The sequence below is a fragment of the Tursiops truncatus genome, chromosome 13 (genome assembly GCF_011762595.2).
Source record: "Tursiops truncatus isolate mTurTru1 chromosome 13, mTurTru1.mat.Y, whole genome shotgun sequence".
In the NCBI taxonomy this organism is placed as follows: domain Eukaryota; kingdom Metazoa; phylum Chordata; class Mammalia; order Artiodactyla; family Delphinidae; genus Tursiops; species Tursiops truncatus.
The window spans coordinates 49,705,965-49,726,341 of record NC_047046.1 but is presented as its reverse complement, the minus strand read 5'-3'; the positions used below and the strand labels follow the sequence as shown (position 1 = coordinate 49,726,341).

Sequence of the window (20,377 nt, the reverse complement as noted above, 5' to 3'; positions counted from 1 at the left end):
CATTGTGTACACATGGCATATTATCAATATATATGTCAGAAATCAACAAACAAAACAAAGTCTGATGAATGTTGCCATTAAAAAAAAGATCAATAGGTCTTTTTATTTTTAGACAGAATATGCAATATCAATTAGTCATGTGGGTGTTACTTTAGCTAACATTTTTGTTCAATCTATAGATGACAGACAGGATAAACATAGTAGTAGAGAAATATTCACACTTTAACATATGGAATTATTTTTTAAAAAATTGTTTCACATATTTAGAAACTGTAATTAAATGGTAGTGTTGAAGAAGTAATTCCAAACCACTAAAGTTTATGGATGGGCTACATTATTAAGAGCAAAATAAATTCATGTTTGCTGTGAACACCACAGGAACTTGAAAACTCATGCTCACTAGGAAGACCAAAACTTGGCCACCCCCACAAAAAAAAGGATATTTCAGAAAATGGGGCACTAGAGTTATGCAGTTAATAAGTTTAATTCCAGAATAGCATAGCATGTTCACACAGAGGGAATTTAATAACTAATGTTTGCATAAGGTAGGATTCTCCAGCTTTCAGGAGATAAGTGGTATGCAAATTATCAGAGTGAATGCCAATTAAGATATGGGAAGGGTTTAAATTTTCCCTACATTCGCTAAAATAACTTCTGTGATATGCAATAGGTGATCTGGGTTCACAAAAGGTTTGAGATTATAACACTAATACATTTCCTTCTGATTGCACACAACACCACACTGGTTTTTACAATATCTGATAAGGTTCTGCATTAATTTGGTTAGACATTTCTTATAATGATAAAACTTTCCTCTTGTGCAGTGTTTGAATAAAAGACTAGAGCTTTTCTTACATTACAGCAGATAGAATTTTTTTCCATTGTTTCTGACATTCAGTAAAAATTTTTTCACATTGAGGGTTTTTCCAACAACTCACAGGATTCCTCCTCAGAATTTTTCTTTAGTAATGTCTGAGCTCTGAGTTAAACTTTCATTATAAAAATTGAATTAATATGTTTTCTCTCTAGTGTGTGTGGCCTTTTTTAATGTAGCACAAGAGTTGAGCATTGATTAAAACCTTTTTCATAATCATCCATAGCGTTCATAAGATTTTTTTCTGGCAGAGTGTCTCTGGTACTGAATAAAGTTGGTGTATAAACTAAAGGTTTTCCCATATTCATCACATTTAGAGTGTCTTCCCCAGAATGGACTTTCTCATGATTAATAAGATCAGAGAGTTGGCTAAAATTTCTGCTGCACTGAACACACCTGTGGGGTTTCTCTCCAATGTGGATTCCCTGGTGTTCAGTAAGATCAGTGCATGCGCTAAAGGCTTTCCCAGACACATCACATTTATATGGATTTTCATTAGTGTGGATTCTTTGATGGTTAATAAGATCAGAGCGTCGACTAAAGCTTTTGCCACATTGATCACATGGATATGGTTTCTCCCCAGTGTGGATCCTCTTATGTAGGACAAGAGCTGAGCACTGACTGAAAGCCTTCCCACATTCATTACATTTATATGGTTTTTCCCCAGTGTGGATCCTCTGGTGCTTGATAAGGTCAGAGTTCTGACTGAAACTTTTGTTGCACTGTGTGCATGGATATGGTTTTTCTCCAGTGTGAATTCTCTGATGAAGAATAAGGTCAGAACTCTGACTGAAGGCTTTCTCACAACAATCACAATGATAGGGTTTTTCCCCAGAGTGTACTCTCTGATGTTTAGTGAGGTCTGAGCTTTGACTAAAACTTTTATTGCACTGATTACATGCATACGGTTTCTCTCCAGTGTGTATTCTCTGATGTTTCACAAGGTCTGAACGACGACTAAAACTTTTAGTACAATCGCTACATGGATAGGGTTTCTCTCCAGTGTGGATTCTCTGATGCAGAATAAGGTTTGAGCTTTGACTAAAGGTTTTCCCACACTCATCACATTCATAGGGTTTCTCACCTGTATGAATTCTATGATGTTTAATAAGGTCTGATCTTCGACTAAACATTTTATTGCACTGGTTACATGGGTAAGGCTTCTCTCCAGTGTGAATTCGTTGATGATTAACAAGATCTGAAAGTCTACTGAAGGTTTTGCTACACTGATTACATGGATAGGGTTTCTCTCCAGTGTGAATTCTCTGATGCAGAATAAGGACTGAGCTCTGATTAAAAGCTTTCCCACATTCATTACATTTATAGGGTTTCTCTCCAGTGTGGATCCTTCGATGTTTAATAAGGTCTGAGTTCTGACTGAAACTTTTGCTACACTGATTACATGGATATGGTTTCTCTCCAGTGTGGATTCTCTGATGTAGAATAAGATCTGAGCTCTGACTGAAGGCTTTTCCACACACATCACATTTATATGGTTTCTCACCAGTATGGATTCTTTGATGTTTTATAACATCAGAACTCTGACTAAAATGTTTGTTACACTGGTTACATGTATAAGGCTTCTCTCCAGTATGTATTCTTTGATGTTTAACCAGGTCTGAGCGCTGGCTAAAACTTTTACTACAATGACTGCACTGATAGGGTTTTTCTCCTGTATGTATTCTCTGATGTATAATAAGATCAGAGCTCTGACTGAAGGCTTTCCCACATTCATCACATTTGTAAGGTTTTTCACCAGTGTGGACTCTTTGATGTTTAATAAGGTCTGAGCTCCGACGGAAACTTTTAATACACCAATTACAAGGATAGGGTTTCTCCCCAGTATGGATTCTCTGATGCAGAACCAGGGCTGAGCTCACATTAAAGGCCTTTCCACACTTATCACATTCATAGGGTTTCTCCCAATGGGTTCTTTGATGCCTAATAAGGCCTGTACTACAAGCAAAGTTTTGCCCACATTCATCACAGTTATATTGTCTTCTTTTGAAGAGGTTCTGATCCTTTTCATTGAATTTATCCCCAAATCCACAGAATTCCCTGCATTCCGAATCCTGGAGAACATCATCTCTGGGGTTACCAGACTCTTCAGTCAATGGTTCAATTTTTGCTGTAATTTCCTCCTCGGAAGCCAGCTCTCCAACCTTGGCCTTAGTCTCACCATCTAGAACAATAAAATATAAATGGAATATGTTCTCCATACTGTAAGAAAGTTTCAGGTGAAATATATTAGTATTTTCCTATGAAAATACTGAAAATTATCTTCTGAGAGGGAAACTAAGAAGAATCAACAAGTAATGGATAATCGTCTATTGAAGTGGCTTATCAGATATGTTCTGTATATGTCTGTCACAGGAGATCTGGGAATACTGAAACCTAATTACAGTGATTAGGAAAGTTTGACTATATTAGAGCTAATACATAAACAACTTACTGACATATATAAAGTAGGCAGTATGAATGAATACTTGGGTGAAGGAGTGGGGGAGGAGGTGAAAGGGAGGGAGAGGAGGAGGAGGCAGTGGCAGCCAGGCTGTCACTGTGAGTGTATACCAACCAGGCTGGTCACATGTTGTCATTAGTGGAAAGAAAGAAGCATCAAGCTCAGGAATGGTTAGAAAAGAAGCCTGAATTTTCAAAAAGAGGTCTACATAGTCCTCCACCTCTTTTGCCCTGATTATTAGAAAGAAGTGGCCTAGAAAACATGATCCTTTTGGGAACAGCCATATTCAGTGACCAAACTTCCTTACTAAGGTATGTGGACCAGAAAAAGGTTAGGGAGGTAGGATCAGAAATCTCTTTTGAGTTGATTTTTGAGGAGATTATTCCTCTGCTCAACAATACCAGAGGCCTGTAATGGTAGAGAACATGGGCGCTCCATTGAAATTCTTGAGACTATCAGTCCATTATTAAGTGGTGTTTACTATAAAAGGCACACCATTCTCAGACTGCAAATGGTCTAGAGAGCTGAAAACATGACAAAGATTAATTTCAAGGGCTAGAGTCCAAAATCCCAAGCCTCCAAGTGGAGGCTTATCCTCTTTGCCAAAGGCAAAGGGTACTGGAAAAAGTAAAGTATTGCGGTAAATCTAAATGTGTATGTACTGAATGATATAAGCAATATGAATGTCTCATGGATTTTACAATATATATGTAGAGTTAAAATATATGGCAAAAATAGCACAAGAGGAGGGAGGTAAATAGAACTATAATATTACAAGGTCTTTGGGTTATCCTAGAAATAATAAATTAAGATAAACTGTGTATGTTGTAACTTCTAAGGCAGCCTTTTTCTACTAGGGTTCCACAAGAAAATAAAAAGAAAATAATTTGCCTGACTATTTTCTTAATTCTCCCAAAGATGGTAGATAGCAAGTAAATCAACAGATGTACAGAAGAAACATTAATATGTAACTTACAGTGGATGCCTCAGAGCATTTTGGCTTAATTCTCTCACAGAATCACATTTGAGAAAGGCTGCTATTAGGTGACAATTAAATAACAATAAAAGGATGTATAAACAATAAGCTAATAGAGAAAAAAACAGAAAAATAAAAAACTTGATAACATAATTAAATTAGGCACAAGGGGAGAAAAAAGAAAAACAAAAAAGAAACAAAATATGGGAAAATAACAAAAAATAAGATGGCACATTTAAATCCAAACATCAACTATGTTACATGTAAATTAACTACTTCAATAAAAAGCAAAGAAAGACCAACAGCTAACATCATACTTAATGGTTAAACATTAAATGCTTTTGTCCTAGGAACAAGGGAGGAAAATAAGGATGCCCTCTCTTAACTACATTTATTCAATATTGTACAACTTTTACTCAATATTCATAGTAAATGCAATATGACATGAAAAATAAATGAGGCATACAAGAAGTCAAACTGTCTTATAGACTATGCAGTCACGTATACAGAAAATGCTACAGTGTCTTTAAAAAGTTATTAGAACTTGTAAATGGTTTTATTAGTGCAATACACAAAACCTGATTGTATTTCTGTATACTAGCAATGAACAATTAGAACCTAACATTAAAAACAATTTTTTTCAATTGCACCAAAAAAATGAAATAATTAGAAACAAATTCAATGAAATATGTGCAGTATCTGCATAATGAAAACTACAAAATGTTGCTGAGAGAAATTAAAGATCTAATAAATAGAAATATATGCCATCATTTACGTATAGGAAGATTTAATATTGTTAAAGTGATGAAATTCTCCCCAAACTGATCTATGGATTCAATGCAACCCCAATCAAAATCTCAGCAGGGCTCTTCATAGAAACTGACAAACCGATTCTAAACTTTGTGTAGAAAGGCAGAGAAGGGTCTAAACAATTTTGAAAAAGAAGAACAAAATTAGAGAGCTTATACTCCCTGATTTCAAGCTTTACTACAAAGCTACAGTAATCAAGGCAGCGAGGTACTGGCATAGGATAGACATATCCATTAATGGAACAGAACAGAGTCTATAAATAGATCCAAACATATATGTACAACTGACCTTCAACAAAGTTGCCCATATAATTCAAGGGTGAAAGGGTAGTCTCTTTTCAAAAAAAGTGTTACAACTGGATATCATAATAACAAAAATTAACTCTGACTCTTTCTTTATGCTATACACAAAAATTAACTAGAAATGTAATATAAACCTAAATATAAAAGCTAAAACTATAATACTTCTAGAAGAAAGCAAAGCATAGATGACTAAAATTAATGCACAGAACTGAGAAAACAAATTTGTGTTGTTTAAGCCACCTAGTCTGTGGTTTTGTTATAGCCCTAGCAGGCAAATACAGCATGTTTTTTAACTTTATACATTTATGGAATCATACCACACGTATTCTGTGACTTGTTTTTTTACTCAACATTATGTTTGGAAGATTCATCCAGTCATGTGTGTAGCTGTAGTCCATTCATGTTCACTATTATAGTGTGACATACACCACAAGTGATTTATCCATTCTTCTTCAATGGATAAGAACATTTTGCTATTTCAAACAATGCTGATATGAATATGCTGGTACGTCTATCTTGATACACATATCCAAATGTTTCTCTACGTTATATAAATTTAGGATCAGAACTGTTAGGTCTTCAACTAGACTTTTCCGAAGTGGTTAAGCCAATTCACACTTCCATCAGGTGTATATAGTTCACATTGCTCTATATTCTAACCAACATCAAGTCTATTCTCTTTTTAACCCAGTGCAATCAGGCTTTTATCTCCGTAACTCCATCAAAACTGCACTTATTAAAGTCCCTAATATGCTTTATCTTGACAAATCCAGTGGTCAATTTTCAATCTTATTCTTGATTTGTTTGACATAGTTGACTACTCTCTTAAATCATTTGCTTTCTTCCTGCTAACTTACCTTTCTCCTGCTCTCCATACAACAGTCAGAGTGATCTTTACATGTTATCCTGTGTAAAGAGTTCCAATGGTTTCCCATTTCACTGGGAATAAATTCTAAGTCCTTACTGTGACTTAGAAGGTTCCATATGATCTGGTCCCTTTCTTTCTCTCTGCCCTCATTTCATTCTAAACCACCCCTATCACATGTCTACCCCAGGCTTATTACTCTGTTCCTGCTATATCTATGGGCCTCTGACTTTTGCTATTCCCTCCACCTGGAAGACTCTTCTCTCAGATGGTTACATGGCTTATTCTTTCACTTTGGTTATCTCTCTAACCAACTGTTACCACCTCAGAAAGGCACAATGTTGGTGGGCCCTGCATTTTTGAGGCAACAGATACCACAGTAAATGTGCTGAAATGACCAATTTGAGTAACTTGCACAGTTGCTACTTTTGAGTGAGGCTTAGAGTAAAAAAACGTTCTGCAGTAGGACCATGTTGCAATGCAAGCTGTCCTGTCACATGACCCTTATTAACCAGGATAACCAATGGTATTGGAAGTGTCTGCAGCAGTCACGGTTGCTGTATGAAGCCTCTTGCAAGCCTCTATAAGAGAACCACACTGGAGTAAGGCCATACTCTCTTCTGCCAACAATTTTCTAAGTGAAAAGCAGATCCTGGCTTGCTTTTGGGCACTAACAGAAACTTAATGCTTGACCACAGGGCACCAAATAACTATTGCAAACTGACCACTATGTATTAGTTGTTATTTGACCCATCAATTCATAAAACTGAACATACAAACCAGTATTCCATTATAAAAGCATATCTGGAAGACAAGTATATTCCATGTGCTAGTGACTCAGATTCCCATGGTACTTGTTCCTACTGCTCCACTACCTCTCCCCCTCAACCTATATTCATGGCCCTATGGGAATTCCCTATTGTCAGTTAACAGAGGAGGAAAATGTACAGAACTGGTTTGTAGATGGGCCTGCCCAGTGTGTGGGCACCACCTGAAAGTGAGTACCTTTCACTTACACCCCTACTCAGGGGTGGCCTTAAACATGCTGGTAAAGGCAAATCCTTCCAGTGGGCAGAATTTCAGGTATACACCTGGTGGTCTACTTTCCATGGAAGGCAATATAGCCTAAGACACATGTATATACTGATCCACGGATAGTGACTAATGGGTTATTTGATTAGTTAGGTACCTGGAAAGAACAAGATCGAAAGACAAGAAATAAGAATTCTGGAGGAAAAGTATGAGGATAAACCAAAGAATGAATATGTTTGTGGCCCATGTGAATCCTCACCAAAGGGCATCCACTGTGGAGAAGCCTCTCAATCAGAAGGATGGACTTGGTGATCCATATTATGAATGTCAATCAGCCTTTTTACCAATGTTTGCCCAATGGACTCATGTACAAAGAGGTCATGGCAGCAGGGATGGAGGCTATATATGGGCTCAACAATACGGACCTCCACTTATCAAGGTTGATATGCCTATAATCATTGCTATGTGCCCAAGTAGCCAACTGCTAAGGCCCTAATAAGGTACCATTCCCTAGAGAAGAAACAGCTAGCCACTTGGGGACAGATTTATTACATCTGACCCCTTTTATTATGGAAAGGGCAGCAACTTCAAAGGACTAAATACATAGTCTAGATACAAATTTGCATTGACTTAAGAGAATGCCGTATATATTATCATGGTACTCTCTATAATATTACCTCCAAAGGAGTCATTTTACAGGGAAGGAAGTTAAGCAATGATCTAATACACATATAATTCATGGGTCTTACCACATGTCCCATCATCCAGAAGTAAGTGGATTGTGATAATGGTGGAATGATTAAATGTAGGCTCAGTTACAGTACAAGCTAGACAACAACACCTTGATAAATTTGGGGTGCTGTCATACAGGATGCAATATACGCATTAAACTAAAGGGTGATAAACAGTGTTGTCTCCCCCATGGCCATAATACATGGGTATAGGAACGAAGGGTGGTAGAGAAAGTAATAATGTCTCTTCTTACTATATACCTCATAATCCACTTATATTATTTTTGCTTCCTATCCCTATGATCTTGGGCTTGGTGGGTTCAGGGTTCTGATTCTCAAAGGAAAAATACTTCTATCATGGGACAAAGTCATAATTTTGTTAAATTTGAAGTTGAGACTGCTTCCTGCTTCAGCATTTTGGGCTCCTCAAACTGCCAAACCAGCCCGCAGAGATGGGGTCCCTCTACCGGCCAGAATGACTGATACCAATCACCAGTGGGGAAATGGTTGCTGCTACTGGAACTCAGAGGACTCAGTGGGGGTGCCTCGTAGTTCTCTCATGTCTAATAGGCCCAGTCAATGGTTCACGGAAGTAACCTGAAAGAGACAGGATCACCAAGGACTCAGGTCATCTAGAAAAGGTTTATTTTATTTGACTAGATAAAGAACTCTGTGCCACTGAGATTCTGGCAGAAGGTAAGGGCAATATGGAGTGGGTGATGGGAGAGGATAGTTACGACTATCAGCTTAGGCTTTGGGTATGCTGTTCTCCATCCCTTGTTGATTTCTGTAATCCTTCCCATCCTCTTTATGAAACTTTGAATTACCCAATTTGAATGAGCCATCTGTTTCCTGCCAGAATCCTGACTGATACATCTTATAGAACTGTTATCACTATCTGATACTACACTGTATACTTATATATTTCCTGTTTCCCCTACTAGAATGTAAAGTCCTTGAGGGCAAAGGCTTCTCTGATTAGTTCACTGCTACATCCCCAGAACTTAGAACAGTGGCTGATACAAAGTAAACCCTCAGTAACTAATAATATTATTATTAATGGTTAATAATCATTAATAAGCTATGATCTTATGAACTAATAAACATTTATCAACAATAAATATTTGTTGAACAGTTAATTAAATGATTTGAAGGATACATTAATGTATTAATGTATCCAGTGACTACCTCTAAATGGTGGAGTTGTAGGTTATTAAAATTTCTATTTTGTGCCTTTCTATATTTTATAAATGCACTTTAATATAATTATATTTCTTTATCATAAAAAAGTTATTTTATACACATTCTAAGAGACACAAACACATATAGTATGTATGTCAATTTAAGTAAAACAACAAGGAGGAGGCAGTGATTCTCAGGAAAGAAGACAGCTAGATGCCTTAGAATAGACTCTTAAGGAAAAACAAATTCTAAATACAGGAGAGAGAAACTAAATAAAATAAAATAAAAGATACTCCAGCGCTTCCCTGGTGGCGCAGTGGTTGAGAGTCCACTTGACGATGCGGGGGATGCGGGTTCGTACCCTGGTCCGGGAGGATCCCACATGCTGCGGAGCGGCTGGGCCCATGAGCCATGGCCGCTGAGCCTGCACGTCCGGAGCCTGTGCTCCGCAACGGGAGAGGTCACAACAGTAAGAGGCCCGCGTACGGAAAAAAAGAAAAAAAAAAAAAGATACTCCAAAACTAAAGACAGGCAAAAGATTTAGAGTAAAAGAAAAGGACAACAGGTTAATTTCATAGGCAAAACAGCAGTAATGGAAAGACCAAAATCAAAAAGCAGCAAAATATGATGTGGAAATGAGAGCCTGCAGAACATCTGAACAAAGTCAGCACCAAGATTATCTTACTAAAAATAACAGTGACTACCATTCGTAAAGAATTTACTACCAGCCAGGTATCTGCTCAGAGCCGTATATATGGAATCTTATCTAGTGCTTGTGCTATCTGTTATAATAGTAATGGACCCCAATGATCCTACCTCCTGATATCTATATCCTTGTGTGGTTTTCTCCCACAATGACTCTGGAATTGGTTATGTGACTTGCGTTGGTCAATGAGATAATAACAAATGTAACGCAAACACAGGTTAGAAAAGTGCTTAGCATCCCTCTCTCTTTTTAAAGACTAGCTGCCCTGTGAAGAAGTCTGGGCTAGCCTGCCGGAGATACGTGACCCAAGCTATAGCCAGCACCAACAGCTGGACATGTTATGATTGATACTAACATAGACCCTGGCCCTAGTTGAGCATGAGTGATTCCAGAAGAAAACTGCCCAGCTGAACCCAGCCCAAGCCAATGACCTACAGAACCATAAGAAAATAACATGGTTGAAAAATGTCTTAGTGTTTTAGGTCACTAAGTTTTGGGGTCCTTTATTATGGAGTAATAGATAGACACAACCCTCAAAATAACTTCCAAGGTATGAGTTATTATACACTTATAAAGTGAGGAAACAGGATTATTTTTAAAAAATGTAAGTAACTTACTGAAGCTAGTAAATGACAAAGCTAGTATTTGAATCCAGGTGTCAGACTCCAAAACTTTTAACTATGTCCCAACAGTACATGAGAAAGATGACTTGAAAAGATTTTAAAGGGCAAATACCAAACACTGACAGATTGGTAATAAGGTGATTATAATGGGAAAAATGGATGACACTGGGTACTTAAGGAGAGGAAGGAAAACCAAGAGAATTTGATTGACAGAATGTACAATAAAGCCATGGGCTTGGAGCACAAAAGAAATGGTACTGCACAATACAGTGGGGGGTAGGCAATGAGGCATACCAATAGCACCTGAAGACACTAACATAGCAAGGTAACACGGCGCCCACCCCCCAACCCACCCAAACCACTAAGAAAGATACACACTGCTTCTCACCTGACAGAAGGTAGTGTTCTTGAGCTTCATAATTGAATTGGATCTCCATAGACTGCCACTGGACACTTGACACCTCAGGGAGCAACTGGAGATTTACCATTTCCTCACTAAGCTTTTCTTGTCCACGTAGGAGTCTGAGACCTGGAGGCAACTGGGCACCACTGGACTTGGAAGGGAATCATTGCGGAGACTGGAGATATAAGTTCTGAGACTAGACCACCAAGAGCATCCTCTAGATATAAAAGAAGTTAAAGAGAAAACAAAATCTCATTTAACTTTCAAGCGCTTTTCTTTCAAATTTACTATGCTTCTTTCCCTATCATTCAGGAGTCAGGCATCACCCCTCTTGGACATACATTCTCCATTCCAAACCTAGAGATCTTCAAAGATAATCAGGGGGTTAATGCTACCAAAATCAGGATATAACTGTAAAGATAAGGCAGGGGAGGAAATTTCACAATTTTGCCCTAGCGATTAGCTCTATGTTATTCGCTGCCCTTTCTACACCGAAATGACACTACTGATCCATCATCATGATCTGTCTCTCCCTCCTTCCGTTCTTATCACACTCACGCATTCGTCCGCTGATTCGTGTGAATGCATCCAAGCTCTGGATTCCACCCGCCCCCAAAGTTTCTGGTGTTCATTCAGCTGAACCCAACGCTCGTCAAGGGCTGACCGCGTACCAAAAGCACACCAGGCCGAGAACCGACCAGCTCGCAGTGCCCAGGAGCCGCGCCTGGGGGCCACGTCGGCAGCCTCGACTCCCCACGGACTCAAGAAACAGCATACGGTTCCCCGGTGGCGCTGCAAGGCCGCTGGGGAGGGCAGATCACCCGAGTTCCTTCGCCTTCCGTGAGCCGACATCACCCATACCTCGATGTATTCTCCAAGTCACCGTCAAGCCTCACACCCTGTAAACCGGCCATCACCGCCGACCGCTCTAGGAATCTGGGAGGATTGCTCAGCTCTATGGCGCGTAGTTTCGCACGTGCGCACGCGCGGGGCGGGGGGCGGCGAGGTGAGGTGGGGGCCGGGAGTTGCCGAGATTTAACCCTGAACAGCTGCGGATCTGGCCCCAGCGGAGCCGTAGCGAGGGGCCCGGCTGGCACTATCTGACAATTCATTTTTTTTTTTTTTTTAAATACGTGTGTGTGTGTGTGTGTGTATATACATGCACACACATAACTTAATCACTTCGGATTTTTTAAAATGAATTATTTTGGCTGCGCTGGGTCTTCGTTACTGTGAGCGGGCTTTGTCGCGGGCGAGCGGGGGCTACTCTTCCTTGCGGTGCGCAGGCTTCTCATCGCGGTGGCTTCTCTTGTTGCGGAGCACGGGCTCTAGGCATGAAGGCTTCAGTAGTTGCAGCTCGCGGGCTCTAGAACACAGGCTCAGTAGTTGTGGTGCACGGGCTTAGTTGCTCCGCGGCATGTGGGATCTTCCCAGACCACGGATCGAACCTGTGTTCCCTGCATTGGCAGGAGGATTCTTAACCACCGCGCCACCAGGGAAGTCCCCCTATCTGCCAATTCTTGACGTGAATATCAGAAAACATCTTTCTAGAAAGCTCCCTGGGGGCAGGGTAGGTTTTCTGACTACAAAATGAGTTCTTCCTTAATTATCTCTCTTTTTTTTAATCCCTTCCCCCACCCACCCAACCCCAAACCTGTCAATCAGATTCGCTGGTGTGCTTCCATTCTAACTTTCTTCCTGTCCTCTCTGGTTTTCCCCCCAGCACAGTGGCATGCCTCTAATAAAATACTGATTTCTGGGCCCCACGCCGGTTTAGAATCAGTAAGTCTGTCATGAGAGCCCAGGTTCTCAGGTGATCCTGATGCTGCTGGTCCTGGGACCACACTTTGAGAACCACTGCCTTAAAAATAAACAATGCTCAGGAATTAATCCCTAAATTGCTGCGAAGCTGGATTTTCACCTACTTTGCTATCAAGAAAGTCCATGGGGTCTCCTAAAATGTTTGCTTGCCAATACAATCCTCATTGTTGCTAAAGGATCAGGGTGAGAAGGACCTGAAAGGGGGTGGGGGAGGGCATCAGGGTAGGAAAGGATATTGCTGTTTCCTTGGAAATATCTTGGGAAACAAGGGCGGGGGGCAGGGGGGGAGATATAGAAATAAGAAATAATAGAAGTATTGAGACCGGTGAGACATGTGACTTGGGTTAAGATGTCGGAGGAAAAGGTATAGGTTTGAGAAAATGGTGACTGGCTGAAGTAATGATTGCGGTAGAGGAAGAGGGTTTTCTGTTCCAGCCTAAGACCCTGTTCTGATTTATGAAATCTTAGGGATGTGTGAATGAGACCCTGATAAAATGTAAGGAGCTCGTTTGTGTCCAGCCCTCCCAAGTAGGGAGTACAGATGCTTTTTAAAAAATAGCTTTACTGATGTATAATAGGCATATAATAATCAGCAAATATTTAAAGTATACAATTTGGTAAATTTTGTCATATGTATACAACTGTGAAACCATCACCACAATGAAAATTGTGACCACATCCCCAAAAGTTTCCTCCTTCCCTTGATAATCCCTCCCTTTCCTATCACAGCCCCGAACCACTGTTCTGCTTTCTGTTACTATAGATTAATTAGCATTTTCTAGAGAGTTATTTAAATGGAATCAAACAGAATGCACTCTGTTTTGCACTCAGACTTCTTTCTAAGCATTATTATTTTGTGATTTATCTATCTTGCTGTGTGAATCAATAGTCCACTCCTCCTTTTTGTTGCTGAATAATATTCCATTGGATGTACACACCACAATTTGTTTATCCATTCACCAGCTGATGGGCATTTGGGTTATTTATAGTTTTTTCACTATTACGAATAAAGGTGCTATGAACATTTGTGTACAAGTCTTTATATGGACATATGCTTTTTTCTCTTTCCTGGTTAAGTGTATGTTTAACATTTTAAGAAACTGCTACACTGCTTTTCAGAGTGGCTGAATCATTGTGCATTCCCACCAACAGTGTATGAGAATGCCACAGCTGACATACTTGTAATAGGTTTCCAGTAAAAGAGAATGGGAAAGTCAACCAAAGGTTAATTCTCACGTACAAATGTAAGGGTTTTGTTAATCTTTTACCCAGAAGTGATGAAGTGAACATAAATTTTATGGGTGTTTAACCAAGAAAACCAAACTGTTCTTTCAGATTATGCTAGATTTGTTGCTTTGTGGAGTCCTACCAGAGATGTTACATTCTGTGAGTGAGTCTGAGAAACCAGCTTGGAGTTCAACAGTTCGATGGATTGGCCAGAAGAAACCTAGACCCAACTGTGGTCCACTCCAGCTGACACTGAAGAGGCTCATCTCAGTAAGGTAAAAGACATTCAGAGGTTTCCAGAGAGATCGGGGTGGTAATACAGGCATGAAAATGATATCAGAGCCTCAAGAATGAAACTGATATGTTACCCCCGACCCCCAATATTCTACCTGATTTCTATTTCCTATTCCATTTCCTCTTGGGAGAAACTAGGCCAAACTAACATATGTCTGATTTAGGCATGGTTTGTAGAGTAGTGGTTCTTAATCTTTGAGATAAAATAATTCCTTTGAGAATATGATGAAAACTATGGACCTCTTCCTCAGAAAGTTGAACATGAAGACCTACATGAGAACTTTTGCTTACCATGTATTACATTGCATTGGAAATTAATTTCCTTCGATACTTAGACTATATAAGCAATCTTCACAAAGAATGAACCTCAACTTAAAACTCAATCTCTAGGTTTAGGTAAAAAAGGGATATAAATCCAAATTGTGAAGCCAAATTTAAAAAAATTAACTTTCGTTTTGATCAAGTATGTATTAATGAGTAGGCTGCTGCTGTTTGTTTTGAATAAGACACCTGAATTACAACAATACAACACCTTTGAAATGTTAATGTGCGTGTCCAATTGACTTTGACTTTTCAAAAACAGAACAAGTGCTGAAAACTCAGATTCAGAAGGGGAAATAATGGCCAATATAATCAGAGTTCCCTAGGTTCACTTTGCAGAGATGGGTAGGCTTGTATCAGAAACACTAGAATTCTCCAAGACCTTTAGTGTTGAATTCAGATCAAATCATTTCTTTTGTCTTCAATCAAATGAGGTCATTGGCAACAATTTGAAGTCTTCAACTTCAAAACCAAGTCACAGTGGTTTAAACAACTCTTAGTTTGTACTTACCACACTGTTGTGTTGAATTGTGTCCCCCCCCCCTTAAAAGATATGTTCAACTCCTAACCTCTGTTACCTGAGAATGTGACTTTATTTGAAAATAGGGTCTTTGCAGATGTAATCAAGTAAAGATGAAGTCATACTGGTTTAAGGTGGGCCCTAATCCAATGACTGGTATCCATATACGAAGAGATGAATTCAGACACAGAGGGGACTCACAGAGAGAGGAGGATGCTATGTGAATGTGGAGGCAGAGACTGAAGTGATGCGTCCATAAGGGAAAGAACGCCAAGGACGGCAGCAACCACCTGAAGTTAGGAGACAGGCATGGAACCAGTCCTTCCCCAGAGCCTTCAGAGGAGCATGGCCCTTGCCAGCACCTTTGATTTTGGATTTCTAACCTCCAGACTGTGACAGAATCAATTTTTGTTGTATTAAACCACTCTGTCTGTGGTACCAGAAATGGGGTGCTGCTTTAACAAATACCTAAAAATGTAGATGTGGCTTTACAATTGGGTAATGGCTAGAAGTTAGAAGAGTTTTGAGGCTCATGATACAAAAAGTCTAAGTTGCCTTGAAGAGATTGTTGGTAGAAATACGGACATTAAAGGTGACTTTGGCAGGGTCTCAGAAGGAAGTGAAAAGGACAGTAGAGGAATCCTCTGTCATCTTAGAGAATACATATATTGTCATGAACAGAATTTTGCTAGAAATAATGAGCATTAAAAAAATACTTCTATACAGAGTGAAGTCAGAAAGAGAAAAACAAATATCGTATATTACTGCATATATGTGGAATCTAGAAAAATGGTATAGATGACCTTATTTGCAAAGCAGAACTAGAGACACAGATGTAGAGAACAAATGTATGGATACCAAGGGGGAAGGGGGGATGGGAGGAACTGGGAGATTGGGACTGACACATATACACTACTGATACTATGTATAAAATAGAGAACTAATGAGAACATACTGTATAGCACAGGGAACTCTGCTTAATGCACTGTGGTGACCTAAATGGGAGGGAAGTCCAAAAGGGAGGGGATATAGGTGTATGTATGGCTGATTCATTTTGCTGTGCAGTAGAAGCTATTACAACATTGTGAAGCAACTATACTCCAATAAAAATTAAAAAAAAAAAAAAACTTCTGGTGGGGGGAATTCCCTGGCAATCTAGTAGTTAGAACTCAGCACTTTCACAGCTGGGGCCCAGGTTCAACCCCTGGTCTGGGAACTAAGATCCCACAAGCCACGCGGCGTGGCCAAAAAAGAGGTCTTAGGCAGAAATGAAGAAAACATTACTGGGAACTGGAGAAAGGTGATAGATGTTAGAAAGTAGCAGAAACTTTGCTGAATCATATTCTGCTGTTGGACAGAAAACAGAACTTGTGATGACCTTGGGTAATTAACTGAGGATATTTCCAAGCAAAATGTGTAAAGTGGGGCTTGATGTTTTTTCCTTGCTGATTATAGTAAAATGTGAGAGGAAGAGATAAATTGAGGAAGGAACTGTTAAGCAAAAAGGAATCAGTACTTGATGATTAGGAAAATCCTCAGCCTACACAGATAGCATGCTCTGGAGACAAGGCCATAAGTGTAGCTGGACAACCTTTTGGTGAAGAGGTTGGATGTGTGATTCATGGATCCAATCAACCATCTCAACAGAAACCAGGAATAGAAATGGGGTTATCCATAGGAAGGATCTGTGGAGGACCCTTGTATCCAATTGTGTGGATCCCCTGATATCCATGGAAGACCAACGTGGCTCTTGAGAATGTTATAGCACCAGAAACAACACCGCCATCTTGGACCGATTTTTTTTTTTTTTTTTGGCTGTGCTGCAGGGCATGCAGGATTCTAGCTCCCTGACCAGGGATTGAACCCACGCCCCCTGCAGTGGAAGCGCAGGGTCTTAAGCACTGGACAACCAGGGAAATTCCTGACAGAGACAGGACAAAATAAAGGAAAGCTGTCAGACTTCTGGGATTCTACATCCAGGGAATGGACTACCCAGAGGGTGGGTCCACTACTGAGGGCTGAGACACCAAGGCCACCTCAGCTGAGAGTGGCTCAGGGGCCAATGGGACCTATGTGGCCCAGAGACTGGGGTTGATAGTGTTTTCACTGACCCAGAGGGCATATCAAGCCACAGAGTAATTTGGGAACTCTAAAATATTTAGAAATTAAACAACCCATATCTAAATAACCTATGGTTCAAAGAAGAAATCACAAGGGAAATTAGAAAATGTTTTATGCTGAATGAAAATGAAATGCAACATATAAAATTTTATAGGGTGCAGCTACAGCAGTGCTTAGAGGAAATTTTTTAGCTTTGAAATGCCTATATTAGAAAAGAAAATCTCGTATCAGTAACCTAAGTTTCCACCTTAAGAAACTTAAAAATGAAGAGCAAACTTAACAACAACCAAAACAAGCAGGAGGAAGGAAGTAATAATGATTTGAGTAGTAATTAATGAAATAAAAAGCAGAAAAACAATTTAAAAAAAAAAACCAAAATTTGGTTCTTTGAAAATACCAACAAAAATTGACAAGCCTTTACTAGACTGACCGAAGAAAAAAGAGAGATTAACAAAATCCGAAAAGAGGGGACATCACTACCAACCCTATAGAGATTTAAAGGGATTATTGTTATGCCAACACATTACACAACATAAGTGAAATGGGCAAATTACTAGAAATATACAAATTACTAAAACTGACTGGAAAAGAAATAGAAACTGTGAATAAATATATGAAAAGTAAAGAAATTGAGTTAGTGATAAAAATTTTTCTATCAAAGTAAAGCACAAAAGCACAGGCTCAGATGACTTCACTAGTGAATTCTATCAAACAGTTTAAGAATAATACCAATCCTTCACAATCTCTCCCAGAAAATAAGTGGGGCCAGTAATTACTCTGATACCAAAGCCAGCAAAGATATCATAGGAAAAGAAAACTACAGACCAATACCTCTAACAATATGGACACAAATATCTCAATCAAACAATAGTAAATTAAATTCCTTAATATATTAATAAATTATACACCATAATCAAGTAGAATTTATCTTAGTAATACAAGGTTGGTTTAATATTCAAAAATAAATTAATGTACTTAGAGACTTAAATACTTCACTCTGAATAATGTTCACCAATAATAAAATGTCTGAGTGTTGGCATAATCACACAATATAATATTATTAGAAGTGAAAATGTACAGTGTATATCTATAAAACAATATGAACAAATTTCACAAACAATGTTGAAGTCTGACTTAAAAGAGTGCATATTGAGTTCCATTTATATAAAATACAAAAATAGGCAAGGCCAACCTATCGTGCTCAATGTTCAGTGTAGTCTATCTTTCAGGGCTAGAGGAGGGTAGCGGCTTGAGGAGAGCACAAGGGGGTTTTCTGAGGACTGATAATATCCTGTTTTTTTATCTGAGTGCTAGTAACATGAGTGTGTTCAGTTTGTGACAATTCAACAAACGGTACATGCACATATTTACTGGTAAAATCAGCATTACTAACTGATACTACTTGGCTGGTCTGCACTCAAAGCATGACAACATAGACCAAATGCACCATTTTTTATTATAATGCTTCATCTTATTTTCTGAGACCTATCCAGTCTTATTCTCGCCCTGTCAGCTATTCCTCTTTTCTTTTATCTTCAATTTTTCTCCCCACTCACACTTTACCTTTTTTCTACAAATATAATTAGGTCTCTACCCTCCTCAGAAAACAAAGAAACACCTTTCAATCTTGTTGCCTAGACCAACCAGTGTCCTCTCTTTTTCCTTCCTGCATTATCACATTTCTTAAAAGGAATTATTATCTATTCTCAGGGCCTTACCATACACTTCTTAACCCCTGGCAAGGACATTCCTCAGGTAACATCTCTCTCTGACCCTTCTTCTGCCCTTCGCCTTAATTCCAGCATCACCTTAGTTCTCATCATCTCCAGCTCTCTGGCACAACTCCTAGTCACCTGTTCCCTCTCCTGAGATGCTCTCCTGGCTTTGATGTTTGAACCAGCTGGGCCCAACTTCTCTGAGAAGCCCCTCTTCTTTACCAACTCTTCCTCTTCCCACCCCCAGGTACTAGTATTTCATAATTCCCTGTTTATTTTCCATAAGATCTCCCTTGGTAATGTCATTCCCTTCCCCATCTTCAATCATATTTTCAGATACTAGCAAATCTTGCTAAGTTCACATTTTTAACCACCTCTCCTCTTTTTTGCCCTTTAATCCTTTCTACAAAGTACTGTCAGATACTGCCCTGAAGTACAGTTCTGGCCATCTCACATATAAATGGTCTGCACCGTTCCTAAATGCTTTCCTAATTCCTTAGCCTGGCATTTGAAACTCTCCAAACTTGACCCCAACCCATCCCTTAGCCTAGGTTCCGGCCAACCAAGATGCTGGGCTAACTCCCCAGCGTGCCCTGTACGTCCCACCGCTGGGCTCTCGCTCCTGCCGCTCCCTACCTGGGAAACCTGCGCTCCTCCAAATCTCCGTTTTAGCCGGTCGGCAAGGCTCAGCTTGGGTACCGCATTCTACGGGAAATTACTGACCTTCTTTGGCTCGGCCCGGGTCCCCACGCCCTTGCAGTCGACGGTAGGGTTGATCTCCGCCTTGTCCCCTCGCCATGCCAGGGTACAGCCTCTTCCCCTACAGTCATCCCCGTAACTTCTAGAACTGTCATTGCAGACAGTCAACGTGTTTGTGGTGTGTGAATGTGATCTGGTCCTCCTCCCCAAATTTACAGATGATGGGTTCTATTTTTATCTCCTCGATGCTATACTAACCTCTATCTCTATTTCTTTTTTCCTCTTTCAGTCGCCTGTCAACCGTTTTCGACCTGGTGCTCTCCCCACCAGGTCCCACCCAGAGACGCGCTGCTTCTCCCGGACCCCGCACCGGTTCTCCGAACCCTGCCGCGCGCCCGCCACAGAGCTGCAGTCCTCCGGGCGGCCTAGAGGGGCGCGCCGCTCTCACTTCCGGCGCGCGCGGCCAGAGGCCGATCTGCTCCCCGCCTGGGGTCGGTCCCCGCAGCCCGCGGAGCGAAGGGTGAGTGTGGTGGTCCGGCAGCACGGCCCTGGGTGTTTCCCAAACCGCCCTTGACCGGCCTCGGCCTTCCTCGGCCCCGGGCAGAGCCTGCGGCTGCACCAGGTGGCCCCCCCTCGATGCTACCGTCCGTCCGCCCATCTGTCCATCAGCCCATCAGTCCGTCCGTCCATCTTT

At 40.2% G+C, this 20,377-nt stretch overlaps 2 protein-coding genes across 5 annotated transcripts in view; one reads left to right on the top strand and one right to left on the bottom strand.

Annotated features, from left to right (window-relative positions):
- Nucleotides 1–71: 71 nt before the first annotated feature.
- On the bottom strand, nt 72–20,059 carry LOC101336006 (uncharacterized). Of its 4 annotated transcripts, none has more exons than XM_073790650.1 (3): nt 19,942–20,059; nt 10,951–11,182; nt 72–3,056 (listed from the first exon to the last, which is right to left on the bottom strand). In XM_073790650.1, the coding sequence occupies exons 2-3, from the start codon at nt 11,048–11,050 to the stop codon at nt 1,045–1,047; spliced, it is 2,112 nt and encodes a 703-aa protein (XP_073646751.1). In that variant the 5' UTR covers nt 11,051–11,182; nt 19,942–20,059; the 3' UTR covers nt 72–1,044. The 4 variants fall into 4 exon arrangements, with proteins under 4 accessions (XP_073646751.1, XP_019785971.2, XP_019785970.2 ...); XM_019930412.3 differs by lacking the exon at nt 19,942–20,059 and adding an exon at nt 11,827–11,916; XM_019930411.3 differs by lacking the exon at nt 19,942–20,059 and adding an exon at nt 11,637–11,894.
- Nucleotides 19,706–20,377, top strand: part of LOC101333241 (zinc finger and SCAN domain-containing protein 30) — a 21,130-nt gene continuing 20,458 nt past the window's right edge. Inside the window, exon 1 of the mRNA XM_004329001.4 lies at nt 19,706–20,203. The gene's annotated coding sequence lies outside the window, so the exon portion shown is untranslated. The remainder of the gene's footprint in view (nt 20,204–20,377) is intronic.

Bases quoted from the DNA above. Each gene is read 5' to 3' on its own strand.
- LOC101336006 (XM_073790650.1), bottom strand. From the start codon at position 11,050: ATGGTAAATCTCCAGTTGCTCCCTGAGGTGTCAAGTGTCCAGTGGCAG. The intron at 3,057-10,950 runs GTGAGAAGCAGT...TTATTGTTCTAG, and splicing joins AGAACACTACCTTCTGTCAG to ATGGTGAGACTAAGGCCAAG.